The sequence below is a fragment of the Triticum dicoccoides genome, chromosome 3A (genome assembly GCF_002162155.2).
Source record: "Triticum dicoccoides isolate Atlit2015 ecotype Zavitan chromosome 3A, WEW_v2.0, whole genome shotgun sequence".
NCBI lineage: Eukaryota > Viridiplantae > Streptophyta > Magnoliopsida > Poales > Poaceae > Triticum > Triticum dicoccoides.
In genome coordinates this window covers 675,465,279-675,485,933 of record NC_041384.1, presented here as the reverse complement: position 1 = coordinate 675,485,933, position 20,655 = coordinate 675,465,279, and the positions used below count along the sequence as shown (strand labels likewise).

Sequence of the window (20,655 nt, the reverse complement as noted above, 5' to 3'; positions counted from 1 at the left end):
ATCCACTTGTCGTTGAAAGGGTACATAAGTCCATAAAGGGGTACAAACAGGGGTATTAATTATATGTAAGCAAAAAAAAAGTGGGTTTGAAACTTTGAATAAAAAAACAATTTAATTGAGTTAGCAAACCCTGTAGCATTTCGCCAAAAAAAAAAGCAACCCCTGTAGTTTGTTTGCCGTTGCAATGGCACTTAAATAAGTGGATAATGCACGACTCAAAATGTTCATGCATTATCCCAACGCGGCCGTACCACACTTTGTAGTTTGTATATGCGGTTGCAATGCCAGTGCAATCAACTGTCCATGCATTATCTCAAAGAAAACATACAAAACATTTGCAGGTCGACCACGAACAGAGCATAACCCCTCTCTCTCTCCCTCTCTCTCTCTCTCTCTCTTAGAAAAGAAAACCTCCGCAGCCAACGCGGATACCACAGGAACTGCGTTCCGGGCACATGCTCTCCGCCTACCGGATCAGAGAAACCTATCTAACATATAAAGACTGCTAGAGTACCCGTCCATCTGGAGGCATTGCGCGCGCTGTGCGTTTTCCACCGCTCGATCGAGTAGCTACAGTGTTTTTTTGGCTGCTGGCGACTGGTCAACCGTCCACCGTTTTCCACGTTCGTGGCCGCTTCAAGAGAGGATGACGGGTGGGGTTATGAGGCTGAGGGGGCCAGCGAGCAGAGGGTGTGTTTTTATGGAGGGAGTTGACGGGATGGACTAGAGGAGCAGCGACGAGATCGAGGACCAATCCTCTCCCGAAACCCCCGTCAAAAAAAAATCCTCTCCCGAAACCTAGCGCACCAGGACCAATCCTCTTCCTCCTCGAGCCCCACACCACTCCGCCCCGTCTCGCCTCCCCTGCTCCTCTCGCACCGCCGCCTTCTCTCCCGGCCCACTTCCCTGGTGCTCAAGGTGCAGCAGCAGGGGCTCAACTACGTTCGATCCAGCCGGATCAGGCGCAGGTCGCCGGCATCCGGCGCTGCGTGCAGTGATTCTGGATCGGGCTCAAATCTCTGTCAGGAGATTAGGAGCGGCTGCTGCAGTGATTCTGGATCGGGCTCAAATCTCCGTCAGGAGATTAGGAGCGGCTGCTGCAGTGATTCTGGATCGGGCTCAAATCTCCGTCAGGAGATTAGGAGCGGCTGCTGCGGTGAGGGCAGCAGAGCTGCAGCGGAACCCACCTGGTCGAGCCCCCACCCCGGCGGCTGCCTGTAGAGGAGGAGAGGTCGAGGATGGCTCCCATAGCCCGTCGCAGGTGAGATATTTCTTCACCCATTTACTCGTCCTTGCATGGTAACCTGAGCTCATCTTCTAATTCATGGCTTCCTATTTTTTTTGTTCTTATGCAGGTAGGGTTAGCGAGGAGAAGGTTGTCCTCAAAGAGACATCATGGTGGCTTGGCGGCCACCTCTCCTCATCTACTCCTAACAAGCGCAGGTTCGATGGTTCATGGCATCATTGTCGTCGTCCTCGACAGTAGGAACATGAGCCGCAGAGAAGGCCAACTCTCGCGCCCGTCATCCGTCCACTCGAGAAGCTCTCCCAGCCACCCGTCGTCCACACCCCCATCTCCTCTGGCTGTTCTTGTCTCTTCAGGCAGGTGAGCTCCATCCTCCTCCCCCCCTTCTCTTTTGATTTTGTGCTGGTAGATGTGTTTGTTGTGGGTTCTGCTGCTACCAGGCTTGGCTGCTGCTTGGCCTAACTCTACTTGTGCTACTGCTATGTGCTATTATATGTTGTTGGCTGCCTCCTTGGTTATTTGTGAATCCGAAAACACTTTGTGAGAAGCAAGGATTGAAGAGAAGGCTATGAGCCAATGAGAAGAGCTTCATTTTTAGTTTTTTTAAGAATTGATGAAGGACATGTCATGTGTTCAGTTGCTAACATTCTCTCTATGGTGTATGCACTTGTTGTTCATTGCATTGGAGGGAGAGGAAAACTCTTTATGAGAAGCAAGGATTGAAGAGAAGGCTATGAGCCAGTGAGAAAACCTGAACTTTAGTTTTATATATAAGAATTGATGAAGGATATGTCATATGTTCAGTTGCTTACATTTTCTCTATGGTGTATGTACCTGCTATTCATTGCATTCGAGGGACAGGACAACAAGAGTAAGAAAGCCTTGCGGTGTGAAGGCAGTAGCACGCAGCTCCAAGTCAAGTGCATTGGCCTCAACGGCAAGAGACCAGTACCATCAGGTTCGCTTGACTGCTTGCTAGGTTAGTGGTTCATCTCTTATTCTTCTTCATGTAGGAAATATAAGGTGCGTATATAGAAGAGTCCATACTGGGCATCCTTTTCTTTTTTAGTTTTTGCAATCCATGCCAAAGGGTGTTATATATTTTCATAATTCTTACCGCTTACTTATTTTTTCGGCAACATAGATTTAAATGTAGTAACGCGTGTTTATGCTTTGCAGCCCGGCATCGAACATCACCCTTAATAAAGCTACATGGTGGACGCTAATTGTCATATTTTGACCGACAAATCTGTTTGAATAGATTATATATGATTGATGATTATCAGATGATTGCAGTCTACCCCAGGGTGAGTTTATCCGTTTGGTTTATGCAAAAATGCTTATTTGGCTTCATGTGTAACATGATTTTTTAATATCTAATATTTGTTATGTCCAACATGAGTACACTAGAAAGAAGTGCTACTGCTACATTGCTACATTACTGCTGCTTGCCAAGGGATAACAGAGTTCCATTGTAAAATGAAATGCCAGGTATTAAGGGCTAGACTGTACATGGCAAAGATTAATTTGTTATGGTGAAGCCAAAGCTTTAATGTTTGATTCATTGGGTCTCATCTTTGTTAACTTATTATTAAGTATGTCAACTATGTATTTTGTCCCACATGAACGATTGAGAAAAACTCTGCTTATTATGACATCATGACTCACGTATTGTCATGTCTAAATATTTGAATTCTATATTGATGTTTTGGCCGTGGATGCCAAAACATCACAATTTGCCTGATAGAGTGAATTCCATTATGAAATGAAGCTCCTTCCATCAATTAGATAGCTTTTATTAATTTGATTTTTCTATTTTGAAGATACATATTGGTTATTTGGATGCTTTTTTTTAAGATTTGCAGAGATCAATGAGGATTCAGGCGGCGGGGAGGGGACTGGTGATAGGAAACATAGGTCCAAGAAGAAATCAAAGAGCATGGTGAGTTGTTCCCCCTTTTCAAATTTAAAACCTAGACTAGAATCGGTCAATTGTAATTTGGTAATATTATTAGGAAAGCATAATATTTTCCTACTACCTTGCAAATAGCTTCGTGAGGTAATTATGCAGCTATATATGTGTTTATTTTTTACTGTAGTGAGATCGCCTATTTTAATTTAGAAAATAGAAACATGAAGTATGGTTATAAGAATCTAATAGTAGATGTTCTTAGCATGAACAAGCTCTGTAATGTACCTACTAACTAATAGCACAATCAAATCTTTCCTGAGCTGCGCCCGTCAAACATGACTGGGCATGCCCTGTTTTACTTTACTAAATAAAAAACAGATGGGAGGAATTTGTCTGGCGAAGGGAACTGCTTGCGTGGGAGGAAGGGAACTACTAAAGAAAATAAAAAATAGATGAAGGGAACTTCTTGCTTTTCTTTTCCTTTTGTTTCTCTGTTTGATAATTACTCCCTACGATGGGAGGGTTTGAGAATAGAAATGTCCTACTCTTTGATCCGTTTTAGTGTGAACGGCTCGATGGCAAGCGTGGCTGTCTGCTCCTCGCTCTATTGGTTGTGTCGCCGTCTTCCCCATGCGCTGCGCCACACGCCTATTTGTGGCTTGCGTGCTGCTGCTGCGTTTATGGTGTGTTGGCTTGATATGTGCGCGCGTGTGGTCCCCAATCGCATGTTTGAAAAAGTTTCCCATTAACAACCTAGCTATAATGTGTACAGATGATATAATACTATGAAATAGACAAAAAATGGTATCTCATTGAGAAATTTGTTTATTTAGATGCCTAAAACAAACAAACAAAAACAGGTGATAGAATCCTAACCGGATATTCACTTGCAAGATGAGGCTTGTAGAGATCGTAAACATGAGTCATGTGAAAAGCTCTATATTTGCTTTTGAAAGAAATAGGTGCATTTGGACCAATAAGCATAGCAACTGCAGCAGCTCCACCAGGTCGAGCTGGTCCCTCTGCATAAACCTGAACATAATATGGGACAACAAATGAATGTTGCATGGAGACAAAAGGAAGAGAAACTGAATCCACTTGGTGCAACAGTTAGATGGCTATATTGGATGACTAACCGTGCTATCTGTGCAGACTACAAGGCCGTAACGTTCATCCTTGCATGGACTTTGGATCGAAGTCACACCAATTCAAGAGGGAAGTTGTTCCACCATAACATGCATTACTGGAGTCAAACTCCCTCGATGTTGGTATTACCACTTTCCTGTATTTATGACAAGTGGCAACAATATGCGACTGAGTGAGTGAGACTGAAACTGGACTAATAACAAACAACTAAAAGAACTAGAAACCGTGAATTCATAAAGATCAACATTTAGAGGGTGAATATATGTGGGATGCTATTCCATGATTTACCTCTAAAAATTGCATCAGCCACGTTTTGATGGATTTACTTTTGTCTATCAATGTCTCGCTACCAACCTCAAGGTGGCCAATTAGCTTGAGATCAATGTAGTACTTTTCCAGCAGGGATTTGACAATTGTCAAGCTGACACAACTTTACAACTTGAGCATTCAGATACCAGATAAAGCATTGCATTAAATATATATATGTATTTGATCTAATTGCTTCCTAGGTAACATATAAAATGAAAGTATGTATCGAGTTTGGTAATGGCCTCTCCTAATTTTCTTGCAAGGGCGAATCACGTCGGCCATCACTTCTAGACTGCCTCGAAGGCTCGACGTAAAGCTCAACAAGTACCATCGCCACTGTCGTGTTGTTTTTATTCTAACGCGATCTACTTGAGGTGAGGTCGCCCCATTATTCACAATGCGCTCAATCATCTATTACCATTGCCATGGTGTTCTTGCTGCATATGTGTTGAAAGTCTTCCTGCAGTTTTTTTGGCTTGCAGACCAGGAGACAAGATTCTATTGGGTCCAGCTCCTAATGATTGATGATGTATAATTTGTCTAATTCCAGTTCTTGGAGCCACCCACTCCTCACTTAGTGATAGTCATGTAGTTTCTTGTGTGTTGCCCTGAAAACTGTACTAATTGTAATTCTGTTGCTCTCAAGTTTGCTAATGTGTTGTTCTATAGTTGCAGACGTCTTTCACTTGACTGGCTTGACCTCTTATAATTATATTGCATATTTTTAGATGATATTGGCACTCACTCGAGCATCGATTTTTTCTGTGTTCATTGGAAGTTTTTTTTAAAGTGCATCTTCCTTTGTGCTAAATGTTCGTCCTTATTGAACTATCGGTTCAATTGTAGGTTGCGTGTTGCACCTAAGGTTGGATATATGGTGATATGGTAAAGCCGATTTGGAAAAGTGGGTGTACAGTGTGTATAAATTAAGAAAACAAATTATAGTCTGTGATGTGATCATTGCATTTTAATTTTGTGTATGTGATCACCTCAAGTAGGTAAATACTGGATGCACTTCTCTGGCAAGCGCACGCATCAAGGTGTCATTTTTTACTCAATCAATTTCAAAACAAGTCATGAGACTGCCACTCTTTTATTGCATTGCGTAAAGATATGTGGTGTGAGGAAAGGAGAACTGTGGCAGCTCATGTTTTAAAGTGATGGCGAGCTGACAATGCAGCCATTATTTGGGCAAGTATTCTGAAAACAGAAATTGCATGCAGTTTAATGGCTATATGGTTGGTGACTCACTGTCGGTATACTGGATCTAGCAAGCAGTGAGATCATGGTAATGTAGGTGGTAAAGTTGAAGTTGATTACCCATGTGATGAATATCTCCATGTCCTTGTTGTGGGCGTGCTTGTTCAGTAGTGAGGGCCTGGGGGCAGCTCTCTTCCACCATATATGTTGAATGCATTCCATCTGAAACAAAATTGACTGTGTGCTTAGAGCAGGTAAGACAATGGTGGATGCGTCCCTGGTTGTTGGTCGGCTCCATGTATTGCTGGATTGACACACTTCCTTCGGCTCTATGCGGTGGGTGCACCTATCAATCTCCTCCTGTCAAAGTTGGCAATTGAAGCAGCAAGTTAAACTTGAAGGGAAGCATCAATCCACAAAAATCAGCCACTCTCATCCTCTGTAGTGCATGGCGCCCTCCACAACAATTGAAGCACGAAAGCGGCATCTCTACGAAAACCAGAGCCCAATCCAATGACTTCAATGCTCGAGAAACACCATACTGAATCCAGCCCAAGATAGCAAACAACAAATCCAATACCAGATGAAACAATACAAACCAGATCAGGGAAGAGCAGCAAATCGAGCAGACGGGAGGGAGAGACGGATGACCTGAACAACAGTGGCGCAGATCATATGGACGAGGAAGCAGCGCCCCAAGAAGCAGTCGTGGGAAGCAGCACCGATAGCCGGAACATCACGACGGCGGCAATCCTACAACCACTGCAAGGAGCCGAGGCGTACCCGGCACCACCCAAATCACCAATCTCCTCTGTCCAGAGCTGCGCTGAGTGGCTAACCGGTGGGAGGACACGCGCACAGGCAAACCCACACACACCAGACACGCGTGGTTTGGACCAGCGGGAGGCTTCACACACCAGACACGCTGCTATTGCTTTCTGTGAATGTTGTTGCCCACAGGTCCACCCGTCCACCCGTGAACACTGTGACCCACCAGGAAAATACATTTCTGAGTGCTTCCAGGTCCCAACCATCTATTGCCAGGGTTTTCTGCACAAAAATTCTATTGCCAGGGAAATCCCTCAAAAAATCTATTGTCAGGTAGTTTTTCTTTTTTAAGGGTCTATATTATCTGGAAGGTTTTATTCACAGAAACAAGCGTGACGACTGGTCAAAATCTTACCCCTTAATTGTTTTCCCGAAAATGATTTAGATCTATTATCAATGTTCACTGGAAATACAAAGCATATAAAACATAATAAAAAATACATTGAGATTCCAAAACCACTGCATACACTATGTTGTTGATGCGCCGCTGTCGTCGCTTCCCTACCGGAGCCGGCTTCACCTGGTCGATGATAGTCAAAAAGTTTCGTGCACGTGCCCCTAAGGACCAGTGCCTTGGAGTTGCAGTCATCATTGTTGAACCCTTGCATAGATCTGAAGCACCTGACACCACTCGTCACATGACGAAAGACCCTAACTTCACCGCCCCAGGTAATGTTCACGAGTTCATGTATTAAATACATTTTATTGTGTCACTTGTTTTTACTCTTTTTTAATGCAAGTTTACAACTACTCGGTGTTCCCAATTGTAGGCTCAACTATCTTGACCTACCGATGATCTAATTTGTGGCATTATTACCTTAGAAAATATTACATTTAATTTTCTTTATATATAGGGGTATAAGTTCTTACCAAATGTACTCGAATATATGGTTATTGAAAAAATGCAAATATTTCAACACGAACATGGTTTTAAACGGATCTTTGCGCCATTTGGCGCAACTGGTCATCTAGTTATGGAAAATCCACTCTCACGTCTAGACGGCTAGACCTCATCCGCACTTGGTTCAATCCTGGCAGCATTTCCTCCGGCACCATGAGACGTCTTGTTTTTTTTTTGCGATCAAATCAGAGAGCTTTATTCAACAAAAGAGCTCCTTGGACAATCAGCCAGCAGGCTTGAAACCAGGAAACTCGGGGTCTTGTCGAGCCAACTTTCGGTCACACTCAGAGTGCAAGCTCGCTTAGCACAAAGGTGTGCCGGTAAGTTTGCCGACCGATTTACATGCTGAATCACAAATAAAGGAAAATTAACTACTAGCTCTCCTATTTCTTCCAAGATCGGTGCCACAATCGAGCAAGAATTGTGACGAGTGTTCCAGAGTGTCACCAACTCCAGGCAATCCACTTCCATTATAACATGCGATAGCCCTCGAAGTGCAGCAAAGCGGGCTCCTTCTCGCATAGCGAAAGCTTCAACAATTAGTGGGTCCGAAATACCCACAACTGGTTTGCACCAAGCCCCCAATAATGCATCGGAGGAACGAGCGACGCCACCTGCACCGCCCACACCATCTGCAAGGTTCAGTGCACCATCAGTGGTAATCTTGATCACGCCTTGTTCTGGTGGTCTCCACCCATAGCCGGGGAGAACTGTTTGTGTGTTGCGTGGCATCTCCAGTAGGGCTAGGGCTTCCCTAGTGGCTCGAATAGCTGCTGGCGGGTCCCTGCCTACTTCTCCATGTTTAATGCGATTGCGAGAATGCCAAATCGTCCACATGATTGTGATGATCTTTGGTCGGTCATCCTCAGGAAACCGCGTATCACATAGAATATCCCGTGACCAAGAATCCGGATGTAATGGCGGTAATATGATGCCAAACCAAGCAAAAGCTTCATTCCAGAAGCGTTGTGCATGAGTACAGTGAATAAGAGCATGCATAAGATCTTCCTCCTTGGCCAAGCAAACATTGCATCTGTCGATGACTGCAATATGACGGTGTTTAAGTGTGCACTCATCCGGTAGAATCCGTCGAAGTACACGCCACCAAAACACACGAACTTTTGGGATAACTTTGAGTTTCCATAGAGCACTCCACAGTTGTGATTCATCTCTTGAAGCTCCGGTATCCGTCCCTTCTCCTAGAGCAAGACGCTCGTTCTGAATCATTAGAGCACGGTACGCCGATTTAACTGTGTAGTTGCCTGAAGTCTCAAAGGCCCAAGCAAAGAAATCATCACCACCCCCACGCCGGATTGGTATGTTGAGGATCGCATCTGCATCCGGGGCAATGAAGTTTGATCTAACTAGCTCGTGTCGCCAGGACCAGTTGTCCGGATCAATGAGATCTGACACCATGTGGATTGTAGCAGACGCCGGTTTCATCATGGGCGACATAGAAATTGTGCCCGGGATCCACTTATCTGTCCACGCATCAATGGAGGATCCATCTCCCACTCTTTTAATCAACCCCGCCTTCAAAGCTTCCCTGCCGGCTATTATCGCCCTCCAAGTTGCAGAAGCAGACTTGGGGCAAGTTGCATGCATAAAATCTATGTCAGGAAAGTAGCGGCCTTTTAAAACCCTTGAACAAAGAGAGCTCGGATTAGTTAAGAACCTCCATCCGTGCTTTCCGAGTAGCGCAAGGTTAAACTGATGAGGGTCTCGAAAACCCATACCTCCTTTGCACTTGGGTGTTGCTAGATTCTTCCACGACACCCAATGCATCCCATTCTTGTCAAGAGAACTACTCCAGAAATATTTTGCCATCGGAGAAGTAAGACTCTTACAGACTTTCTTAGTGAGCAAAAAAGTACTCATCGAGTAAGTTGGAATGGCTTGAACCACCGACTTTAGCAAGGTTTCCCTCCCGGCACAAGCCATCAGCTTTTCGGACCATCCCTGCATCTTGCTCCGTGCCCTCTCCCCGATGTGATCGAAAGTGCCACTGTTAATCCGCCCAACAGCAGTTGGCAGCCCCAAATATCGCTCGCTAAATGCCTCCACAGAAATGTTCAGGACTGCTTTTAGCTGCTGTCTCAAGTGTGCTGGTGTGTTAGAGCTAAAATAGATAGAACTTTTGTCGCGATTGACACACTGTCCAGAAGCATCACTATAAATTCTGAGAATCTCATTCAATCGAATAGCACTTTGATTAGTTGCACTGATGAAAATCAAACTATCATCTGCAAACAGTAAATGTGACACCCAAGGTGATTTGTAACTTACTCGAATACCTCTATCGATATGTCCTCCAATATGAGACTTTAGCAGCGAAGAGAAGCCTTCTGCACATATCAAAAAGAGATATGGAGACAGTGGATCTCCTTGCCTAAATCCACGTGAGGGTGTGAAAAAAGGCTGAAGCTCTCCATTAAACCGAATTGAGAACCTGACTGAAGTAACACACTTCATTATCAAACGAGTAAAGATCATGTTGAACCCTAGCCTTGTTAGAATGGCCTCAAGAAAATGCCACTCAACTCGATCGTAGGCCTTCATCATATCTAATTTAACAGCACAAGTAACTACTGAGCATTGTTTCTACATGGTGTACATCGACGAAGTCGCACGACAGATGTCGCCCGTCAGGCTTAGCTCCCTTGACCGTCAAAAATTTCACAACATCGCTCTTACCTGAAAAGCTGCAAACCCAGTAAATTAGCAATGAGCTTATTAAATTATAGCCATTCTTAACAACACAAACAAATGTACTAGACAAGAAACATCCAGTCTTAAGCATTCATATTTGTTGAAGACGAGTAGCGAGAACGTGCATGCTTGAACAATTGAATGCGTGCATGTCCTAGAAATATAACAAGGATGCCAACCTGCGGTAGCTGATATCCACTATGTGAGATATCTTCGTTTCAAAACTATTCTTCATTGCATTTTTGGCGGCATCGGAATAGTCTCCCGAATACAGCAATGCGTAGGCATTTTTCTGCAATGATCAAAAGGACACAACGAATAATCCAACACCCGTCAGGAACTCAGCATATACCATTGACAGGCGGTACCAATTAACAGTTTCATACTCCAAATTTAAACTTATTACAAGAGCACTATTCCTTTTCAGATTCACTATTGGAAGTTCAAATTCAGAAATAAAATAACCTAAGGATTTCATGTGTGACACTCACAATTTATTTACAGTTAAGAGAATACAATTATCACTTTTTTGTGCCGGAAAATAAGCCTATGCTTCTCATTCCAGTCGACGTCATGCATCATCTTGAGTTTAGAAAAATCCTTCAGGGCAATGCAAGCTGCACAACAAGAAGTTATTTATATGAGCCAATTATTCTTGGAAATGAATCTTCCAAATTATTTCAGTTAACGAACATGTATGCAACCAATGGGGATCAAAGATCATCCTTTACCGACATGTAGGCTCACGGTGGTGCACAGTTCAGTAAGTGAAGTAATCTAGATGACTCATCTCCCCTACATATGAAACTAACACTCCCATCTTTGTTTTTTTTTCTTTTACATAAATGAAAGGCCCTAATGGATAGAACAAAAAAATTACCCCCATCATGTGTAGCAACTTATTTTGACATCTAAAATTGACGAATAAATTCCGCCTTGTACATTTCTTTAGTGCTTAAGTGGAAACAACCACTCCCATTTAAGAAAAATATAAGGCGGGTCCTTGAAGAGATTATTTAGCAAAATAAAATGTCAAGATAGACAAAACTTAGGCAGCATTAGTAGGTTCATGGCTTGTAACCATTGGTGCAAATACAATCTATGGAGAGGATATACACGAAGACGTAGTCAGAATCAACTATATTATGAGCAATGTTCAGATTCTTTATTAAGCAAAGAGGAGAATATGTGCTGGAAAAATATTAATAGAAAGGATGTTGAGTTATATGCTCCAAAATTATTGAGAAAAAAAACAGTGAAGTCTTCTGCAAGATATATTATATTTTCTCTAGACACTAAGGATAATCAAGTGACCAACTTACACTTTTAGCTGCATTTGACATTTTATTGGGTCATGGTAATTTTGGTTGGTTAAATTGTTTGAATATTTTTCTGCTGGCGATATGATCATAGAATAATCAGTAGAAATTGACATATAATCTTATTCTTGCCACTAGAGAAACATGTTTTTACTGTCAAAATTTGTTAATTATTAACCGAGTTTTCCAAACATGATGCTAAGCTCATAAGAAAAACTCATCATAGCACAATTCCGCAAAATTGGCTCTTACGCCAAAGACCGTCGACTTAATTTATCATAGTGTCGTGATCTTTTTCATGTATGTGAGCATGATGCATGGCAACGATGTTGATATGTCACTAGCAATAGGAAGATCGTTATATGAAAATAAACAATTCTATCCACATTCAACATTTCTCGAGTGGTTTTGGATGGGCTCATGAATAATAGTGGCTTGGAACAATTAAGTGCATGAAGGTAGTAAATTTAGGAACTCCGTAAATCACATGAAAAAAAATCACACAAAAAAAAGACATAAGGAACGAGGCACAAGCAGATATTGGTGATAAAGGATTGATGAAGTTAAGATACTATTAATCGTAGACAAGTGTGTAACGAGATTGTATACATGATTGATGTTCTCCTTTCTCCAATTGTCACCAATGGGATTGTTAGAATGCCACTGCTTATCTACCAACAATCAAATTACTTTACCAAGATTTTGCTGGCATCTTTCGGATATCCTATATGAACAAGTCAAGGTGGGGAAAGAGGATAAGGTATTGGAGTCCACTTATTACAAATAAAAATATGAGCATGATCAAAGATACATTAATTACATTAGATCCCTTCTTGCAGTGTCATCAACGATCATGGTCAATCGAATACAATCCAGAATAGGAAAGGTAAGTTTAATTTGTATTAACATTACTCATTATATGTACCAGACATTAAGATATACTAGCACTGGGGCATACATATTCTAGTGGTTCAGTATCAATCATGTCCAATATATGTACATTACACCCACCATATTCTAGATATTGGTATGATTTGATTTGAGTGTGGGTAAGGGAAGGCAAGATTTTTTTTATTTGGTTCAGTTTTTTGGTAAGATTTGATTTCATTTGGGTATGGTAGGGGCAGAGAAGGTAAGTTTTGATTTAGTTGAATTTTTTGTACTACCTCAGTCCGAGTTTATTAGGTTCCCTTGTATTTTGCAACTTTTGTTGACAGTAAATTTGATTTGCAAAATATAAATGATATGCAAAAAAAATATTGTTGGTTTCGTATTCAGATGAAGTTTTCCTCATTTTCATGCAAAGATATGGAGGCAAAACCACATTTCATGGCGTACAAACACCAACTACCTTTTAATAGTAAAGATATGGAGGCAAATTCCATGGAAATGCAATCATGCCTAATGTGAGTTGGCTCCGACAAATAATGACCCATTAAAAAACCTTGACACTTTCTCATGGAAATGTTTGTTGAATAATATGATTATTGGTGAGATGGGTAAAAGTTAGAAAATAATAGTGCTACTGGTTAGCATTCTAATTTCCTCATTTTCATGCATGTAGAAAATCCAAAAATACCTAATAGAACAATCAAAGAAATATGAAACCTTTTTTTACCAACAAGGTCTAGTGTTATACTCACGTATAAAGTTTCGTGAAGGAATGACTCCCGTGGTCTTTTGTGTGGAAAAAAATGGTAATATATAAACAATACTATCAAAGCTTTTTGAAGTTGCAATTTTGGTTTATTCATCCAGAAGAACACGGAAGTCATTTCTTTGTGAAACTTCATACATGAGAAGAACACTTGACCGTGTCGCTACAGAAAAGTTTCAGAATTGTTATTTTTTTTGCTACTTTTAAAAATTAGAATGCTTTAGCGGGTGCTCCTAGATCCAGGTCACCAAAATCTGCAAATCATCAATTATTTTGTATAATTTACATGGGTAAGTTTTATTCCGATGGCGATATGCGTTATTTTTAAAAAATTAAATTAAATACGTGCTAAGTTATAAAATTAGGTATACCAGGACCCATGATCATTCTAGTATTTTGCGTGAAAATACAGGTGTTTTCTCTAAAAAAACACTCATCATAAATTAGCTCTTGCTAAGCGATTTGTAAGGCTTTTGGGACGGTATATACGGAGAGTTGTCATGGATGAAAAAGGAGGGTTGACCTTGATACGCACACACGGTCTCCACGCGACCACGCCAACATCGTGACGGCCTCGCGAGTCGCCGTGCCAGCGGCTTGTCGTCGACTAAGTCGCTAGAGCGGTGTCTGAGCTCGATCAAGTAGGCGATCACCACCGAACGGCTGCGCCCTAGGTGATATTTTCTTCTCTATAAAAGAAAATCTCGATCGCCAAAGGTTGATAACCGTTAGAAATGGGATTGGGATTGGATGAGATCGAACTGATGTCGACCATAAAACATAAAAGACTTTTCTCAATCAACAACAGAAAAACATCTCGCAGTTGCAATTTGGGTCTGGGGTTCATGACAGATTGGAGTTTTCGGAGACGCGGTTTGGTTGAACGGGTTTAAGGTGAGACTGAGAGTGATGTTAGGAAATTACACCAACAACAACAACAAAAAAAAGTTTCTAGATAGCCAGCCATATGTATCCATACCTACGTATCATTCCTTCCTTCTGCAGAAGTACTATGTAAGTAGAACTATTTAGCATCAAGAACTGAAAAAACGATATTTAGAGGAGAAAATAAGTGAACAAAAATCCCTCGCAGAAAGAAATTGAACAAAAATTGAAGGCGCGGTGACAAGAGAAACTAACCGTAACCAAGGCGCTTGATGCTGTGGTGCACACGTTGTTCCACATAATCTCCCTGCACGGGTGGATCTTCCGGGCGCGGGACGCTGCAGACTACGCACAGCAGCTTCGCCTCCACTCCCGCGGCCGCGGGCATCACCATCCACCTCTTCATCTTCTCGACGGACGACGACCAGCTGCTCATCTTCCCGATCGGTTGCCTTCTTCGATCTGCAGAAGAGGGTTAAGAGGATCGCTCCTAAATGATGAAGCAGGGAAGAACTCCTGGAGACGCCGAGACGCAATCAGAACTTCAGACGAAGCCTTCTCCATGAAGCAAGGCCTGACCGTGTCCTTCTTTCTTGGGAGAGAAGACACAAAATGTACCACGCGTTCTCCACATGTTCACGCGGGGGTTTGATGTGGACAGCCTAACTGGATCAACGCGGTGCCTGAAACTTGTTGTTGTTGCTGATGTTAGCAATATCGGCTGAAGCCCCAGCTCTCTCCCATAGCCTCTTGATTCTCTACCAATTCGGGTGAGGTGGAACAGAATGGTCGTCCATTCGGACTCGACGGAGTGATTCGGATTGTGCGACAGGGCGGTCAATGCCCGGTGGTATCTGGTATGGCCGCGGTGGTTTTTGATTCTTGGTGAATGTCTCCATCTAGCCAGGGAACTAGTGAAGGGAGCCTGCTTCGACATTTTCTGAGCAATCGACTATCTTCTTTAAGAAATGGTACCGGTTAGAGATCACTTGACTGAACACAAAATTTGGGTCAGTAGACTGACTGTAAATTTGTTTCACTCAGTTTGCTCTCAACCTCGTCAGGCAGGCCGGCCCAGCGAGCAAGCATGTACGGCACACTGCTCTCATTTTTTTGACTAAAAAATACAGTGTGCCATGATGGGCGCGAGGATCCCGGCGAGCTGGCTTTTTTTTCTTTCGATTTGTTTCTTCATGTGGTCTTTTCTCTTTCAGTCAGTTTTTTATTTAAAAATTTCACTAATTTCAACAAGTATTCGCAGATTCAAAAAATGTTAATGAATTTACAAAAAAAATCACGAAATCTAAATATGTTCATCAATTCAACAAATCTTCACAAATTCAATAAAAGTTCATAGATCAAAAAAATGTTTGCGAATTCAAAAAACCATTAATATAAAAATTGTTTGTGTATTCGAAATTATGTTCGGGGATTCATAAATTGTTCACAAAATTGAGTGTGGAGTAAAAAATAAGCATTAACTTGAAAATGCCCACGAATTAAAAATATGTCTGATTTTTTTTGGGAAACAAGCACAACACATGGGATTGGCACAGTTGATCTATCACGACGCAAGGCAGGCCCAGACTAGGTGACTACATCACCGATGTTATAGATAAATACATCGGCCCTGCTTCGTGTTTATGCTAGTTAGTGTGCTTTACATGCGCCTGCTATAGAGAAATTAAATTATTGGAAATAAAATTATTTGTTTCACGAGATAATCTTAGGAAATTAAATTATCGGAATACCCTCTTACGATAGAAATACCATATTAATATTTGCCAATTATTACGGCAATTCACATTTTACTATTGATATTAATTTTTTTAGTTGCCATGGTATAAATTATTGTGAATTGTTAACCCGATAATAAAAAGAAGAAAAAGGGCCAATCAATTGAAATTCTCATACTTTGGGTGGTATCACATTAAAGAGTAAAGAAAAAATAAAACTAAACAAAAAATGACGATTTCTACGGAAAAATTTCCACAATTTTTTTTCTTTTGTTTGTTTTAATTATTTTCCATTTCCTTTCTTCTTAAAGGGTAGTATCAATGCCACACATTTTTCCTTATTTAATTATAATATTCAATAATAAACATATACTAGTGGAAATTTTGTAGAACAAAAGTTTCATGATAAAAGAATGAATTAGGGGCATTGGTATTATAATTAAATAATAAAGAAAATAAAATTAAAACTAAAAATATAAAATAAGAAAGTATTCCATGGGGTAATGAATTAGTGGCATTGGTATTACTTTTTAGGAAGAAAACAAATATGGAAAAAGTTATAAAAAAATAAAAAAATTGCCCACAATTTACATAGTGGAATTTTGATTAAAAGGGAAGTTTTCTAGGAAGGGGTGAACTAGAGACATTACTATTGCCGTTGAAGAAGAAAATATTCAAATTAAACTAAATCAAATAAGAATAATGAACTTTTTATGAAAGAATGAATTAGTGACATTGGTATTACCCCATAAGAAATAAAAATGGAACAAAAAGTAAAAGAAAATCAAATTAATGAAGTTTTCTAAGAAAGAATGAATTAATGATACTGGTATTAACCTTTAAGAAGAAAGAAATCAAATAAAAACTTAAAAATGAAAATAACTCAGATTTCTAAAAAAGAATGAATTAGTAGTTTTGGCACTACCCTTTAGGAAGAAATAAAATAAAAACTAAAGAAAAAATCAAAACAATGAGGTTTTCTATGGAAGAATGATTAGTTGCATTGGTATTACCCTTTAAGAAAAAAATTGCACACAATTTACACAAAAATTGTGCTTTAAAAAAATATGCAAGAATAAGCATATAATGATGGAATTTTCACGAAACAGAAGTTTTCTAAGAAAAAATGAATTAGTCCCATTCGTATTACCCTTAATATAAACAAAATAAAATAATAGCTTAAAAATTGCGCACATATTACACTGAACTTACACGATTCCCCGATATGCAAGAAAAACCATATAGCTGTGTAACTTTCATACAGAAACATGATTTACACAAAAATTGCATAGAACTTGCATGTGTGCGTCCATGTTTTAAATTCAGTGTTAAACAAAAAATGGCCAACTATTAAACATGCACGTAAAACCTTTTCTGGTTTCAGTCAAATCGCTCTCCACTATTTGAGCGAGATCGAAAGGCTCAGTTGTCTTCTTCTTCCCCTAAACAAAAACTAAAATAAAAACTAAAACAAAATAAAAATGAAGTTAATGGATTATTATTGTCATCAAAGAAGAAAGAAAAACTAAAGAAAAAAAGATAAAGCTTGCACGAAAATTTCACTTTCTTATGATATGCAAAAATAAGAATATAATAGTACAATTCTCACACTTTAGTAGAGTTTTGACACATATTCTATAATACTTGTGTTTATACTTACACAGACCCATGTCCACACATAAGGATAAAAGGGATAAAAGACACACAAAAACTCAGCAACAACAAGCACACATGAAAAAAAATAAGAAGAAAATGACCAAACCTTTTTTCAGCCAGCTGTCCAGTAGAAAAAGTGAACAAAAAAATAACAATGTCGGTAATTAATCATCTCTCACTACTTAAAGTTGTCTTTTAGAACATTAGGGGTCATAAGCATTTTTTAAACCACTTTTTAGGAGTAAACATATGGCCACCGTTAGTATACATTATCCCCTTAATGATTTTGACATTAATAATAAAAACCCTCCTTAGAAAAATAATAGATGCACTTTTACCTCTCTAACTTATAGTCGTACCGTAATCGGTAGATCGCCATTGTGGGAATAACTAATCCTATCTCAGGTTCCACCTAGTCTTACATGGCATCCACATGATAAATAATCCAAATCAAGTCAAGTCAACGAAAGTTCCAAGCATGATCAATAAGTCAAAAGGAAGAAGCTAAAATAAAAGGCTAAAAGACCAGAGCCCAGTGAGAGGAAAGATGGATGTTTTAGTTCACTATAGAGACCATACACCACTCCTCCTACTCCGCTATGGATTCATGGGCCATGAATCATCACACCTACCACCTGAAGGGTAGATCGGTCCTGAGAGGCTGGGTATCGGGATCCCTCTTCCGAAGCTTCCCTTGTCTCGGCATTTTGTGTACTCTCAACAAGACTTGGGGGCTGGAGCTTTTTTTTTAACATAGTACAGACACAAGCGCTCATATACACGCTCATACACTCATCCCTATAAACGCACATACGCATACCCTACCCCAATGAGCACCTCCAAAAGACTGAGATGGCATATCATTTTGAAATTTACGAAGTCAGTGTAGGCACCTCATCGTCGACGGGAATGTTTCCTCCCACTGAATGCGCATCGCCGGAAATCCTGAAATAAATATATAAATAAATGCGAGCATCAGGACTTGAACCCTGGTGGGCTAGGGATACCACAGTCCCTCTAACCATCCAACCACAGGTTGGTTCGCAAGACTTGGGGCTGGAGCTGGGTATTGGGATCTGATCAAGGGACCTTGTAAGGCTCAGATTATCTGGAAGGGAAGCTTCGGAAGCGTGACGCAACGTAAGCCAATCTCTTCTTTCAAGGCCTCTTCTCACACGTGAGTCAATTTCTACTCTCCACGGGATGATTGAACCTTTTTAAAAAAAAATGTTAATGCGTTAATTTTGTCATTTAACAATCACCGTTGCTACAATGCCCTCCTACACACCCTGCTAGCTTTGTTGTAAGTATAAACGATGAGTTACTCCTACTTTGTTGTTGTTTCCACAATATGTACAATGTGCATGATCTGTCCTTAGACATGAGAATGTCATATGTCCTTTTTCTATATATGCGTGAACATAAAAGGTCGCATAACTAAAGAGCTACTCATTCCCTTTTTGTTTATAAGGCATGTATGTTTCTAATGTGAATCCAATAATACACGGACAATCACATTTGGCTTTCGGGTGTATATGCAACTGGTATGAAAACGTAATTTACTAGTTGCAAAAGAAAGGCCAAAACAATTCTGAAACTTGTTTTTTGAACACAGTACAGACGCAGACGCTCATACATACGGAAAAAAAAGACCAAAAACAATTCTGGAACTTTTCTAAAACAAACTTAACCTTCTATTTTACTCGTATATAAAAACTTTACTCATTCAAATCGTGATCCGCGTTAACTAGACTTATAGAGTCACAATGGGTGTCGGGGCATCTACCCTCTTGTCTTGCGGCAAGCAAGCAATGCAGCATCTGTAAAAGGCCGCAGTAGGAAAACGGGAGCAAGAAGAACCGGAGAAGACGGGAAAGCATCAGCTGCAGTGCGGCCACCGCAAAACGCGTCGCCTTTGGCTTTTCTCCGCTCGGCTTCTTTTCGCTACTGGCTTCTCCAGCCTTCCTCTTGCTTTCGGCCCTAGCTGGAGGCTGGAGCCCCCTCTCACACTGTAAAGCCACACAAAAGCGGCGACACGGCAGTACGTACTCTGTTCAGTTCTTGTACCCTTCCTTAGCCCGCAAGCAGAGTATGCATTCCTTCCTTCCCCCTCGCCGACGCAGCCACCGCCAAGCAACCTCGCTACATATGCGCCGCTCCTTCGTCTACCCCCATCGTTCTACCAAACTCGTCGGCCGGTGAGTCCATACCATACACACGCACGCACAGGTCAGATCAGAGCACGTGTACAGTTTGGTAGCTGGAGCCTGGAGGCCGGTGGCGAGAGGATCGACAGCCATGAACGGGGGCATCGGGGGCACGGCGGAGGGGGCGCCGCACCCGAGCACGGACTGGGGCCCGATCATCGTGGCGGTGATCCTCTTCGTGGTGCTGTCGCCGGGGCTGCTGTTCCAGCTGCCGGCCAGGACCAGGGTGGTGGAGCTCGGCAACATGGCCACCAGCGCCATCGCCATCCTCGTCCACGCCGTCATCTTCTTCTGCATCCTCACCCTCGTCGTCGTCGCCATCGGCGTGCACGTGTACGCCGCCTAGCTGTCTCATACAGTACTCCAGGTCAAGATGGGTTTTTTCTTTCTTCAGTGCTGCCCTGCCCTGTCCCTGTTTGCCCGTTTGATTTGGCCGGCTGTAAACTGCAGAAACACTGCTAGCTGAAGACGGTACGTGTATAAATGTGTTCTTGGATGAGGAATTAGTTGCTTGTAATTACTTCTCTGTGTCGATAATTGATGAAATGCCTTTGAAATTGATTCCGGCAGAACCGTTTGCACCAACTATTCACTGAATCAGCACTCTTCAAGGGCTCCTCTACTTCAGATTTTGTTTTGTTTTGTTAAAGAGCATACTAATGCTGCAATTTTGGAAACTGCTACCAGGAAAATGTTTATACACAGAAGTTTAGTAGTAACGTTTTTTTATAAAAAAGCGATGTTTCTAAATAACAGTAGCGCTTATCACTGAAAAGCGCTGCTACTATTCATGTAGCAGTAGCGCTTGTGTTATAATAACGCTACTATTATAGTTGCCAACGGTTGCATGGCAGTGTAGGTATACTAGTAGCGCTGGTATTTAAAAAACGCTACGGCTATTACACATAGCAATAGCGCTGTCTTCTGACAAGCGCTACTGCTAA

At 41.3% G+C, this 20,655-nt stretch overlaps 2 protein-coding genes and 1 long non-coding RNA gene across 3 annotated transcripts; 2 read left to right on the top strand and 1 right to left on the bottom strand.

The window, feature by feature from the left end:
- The first annotated feature begins 646 nt into the window (after positions 1-646).
- LOC119272840 lies at positions 647-2,086 on the top strand. The gene is made up of 3 exons (XM_037554213.1): positions 647-690; positions 811-1,261; positions 1,356-2,086. The coding sequence occupies exons 1-3, from the start codon at positions 647-649 to the stop codon at positions 1,608-1,610; spliced, it is 750 nt and encodes a 249-aa protein (XP_037410110.1). The 3' UTR covers positions 1,611-2,086.
- Positions 2,087-10,181: 8,095 nt separating this feature from the next.
- Positions 10,182-14,679, bottom strand: LOC119272752. The gene is made up of 3 exons (XR_005134781.1): positions 14,368-14,679; positions 10,431-10,868; positions 10,182-10,244 (listed from the first exon to the last, which is right to left on the bottom strand). It is a non-coding gene; the product is annotated as an uncharacterized LOC119272752 (long non-coding RNA).
- A 4,893-nt stretch (positions 14,680-19,572) lies between these two features.
- LOC119272750 lies at positions 19,573-20,289 on the top strand. The gene has a single exon (XM_037554158.1). The coding sequence runs from the start codon at positions 19,803-19,805 to the stop codon at positions 20,055-20,057; it is 255 nt and encodes an 84-aa protein (XP_037410055.1). The 5' UTR covers positions 19,573-19,802; the 3' UTR covers positions 20,058-20,289.
- Positions 20,290-20,655: the final 366 nt, after the last annotated feature.

What these genes read in the sequence shown, in the direction of transcription:
- LOC119272840 (XM_037554213.1), top strand. Translation starts at nt 647, where the DNA reads ATGACGGGTGGGGTTATGAGGCTGAGGGGGCCAGCGAGCAGAGG. An exon ending in AGGGGGCCAGCGAGCAGAGG is followed by an intron (nt 691 to 810) that starts GTGTGTTTTTAT and finishes CTAGCGCACCAG; the next exon opens with GACCAATCCTCTTCCTCCTC. An exon ending in GCTCCCATAGCCCGTCGCAG is followed by an intron (nt 1,262 to 1,355) that starts GTGAGATATTTC and finishes GTTCTTATGCAG; the next exon opens with GTAGGGTTAGCGAGGAGAAG.
- LOC119272750 (XM_037554158.1), top strand. Translation starts at nt 19,803, where the DNA reads ATGAACGGGGGCATCGGGGGCACGGCGGAGGGGGCGCCGCACCCGAGC.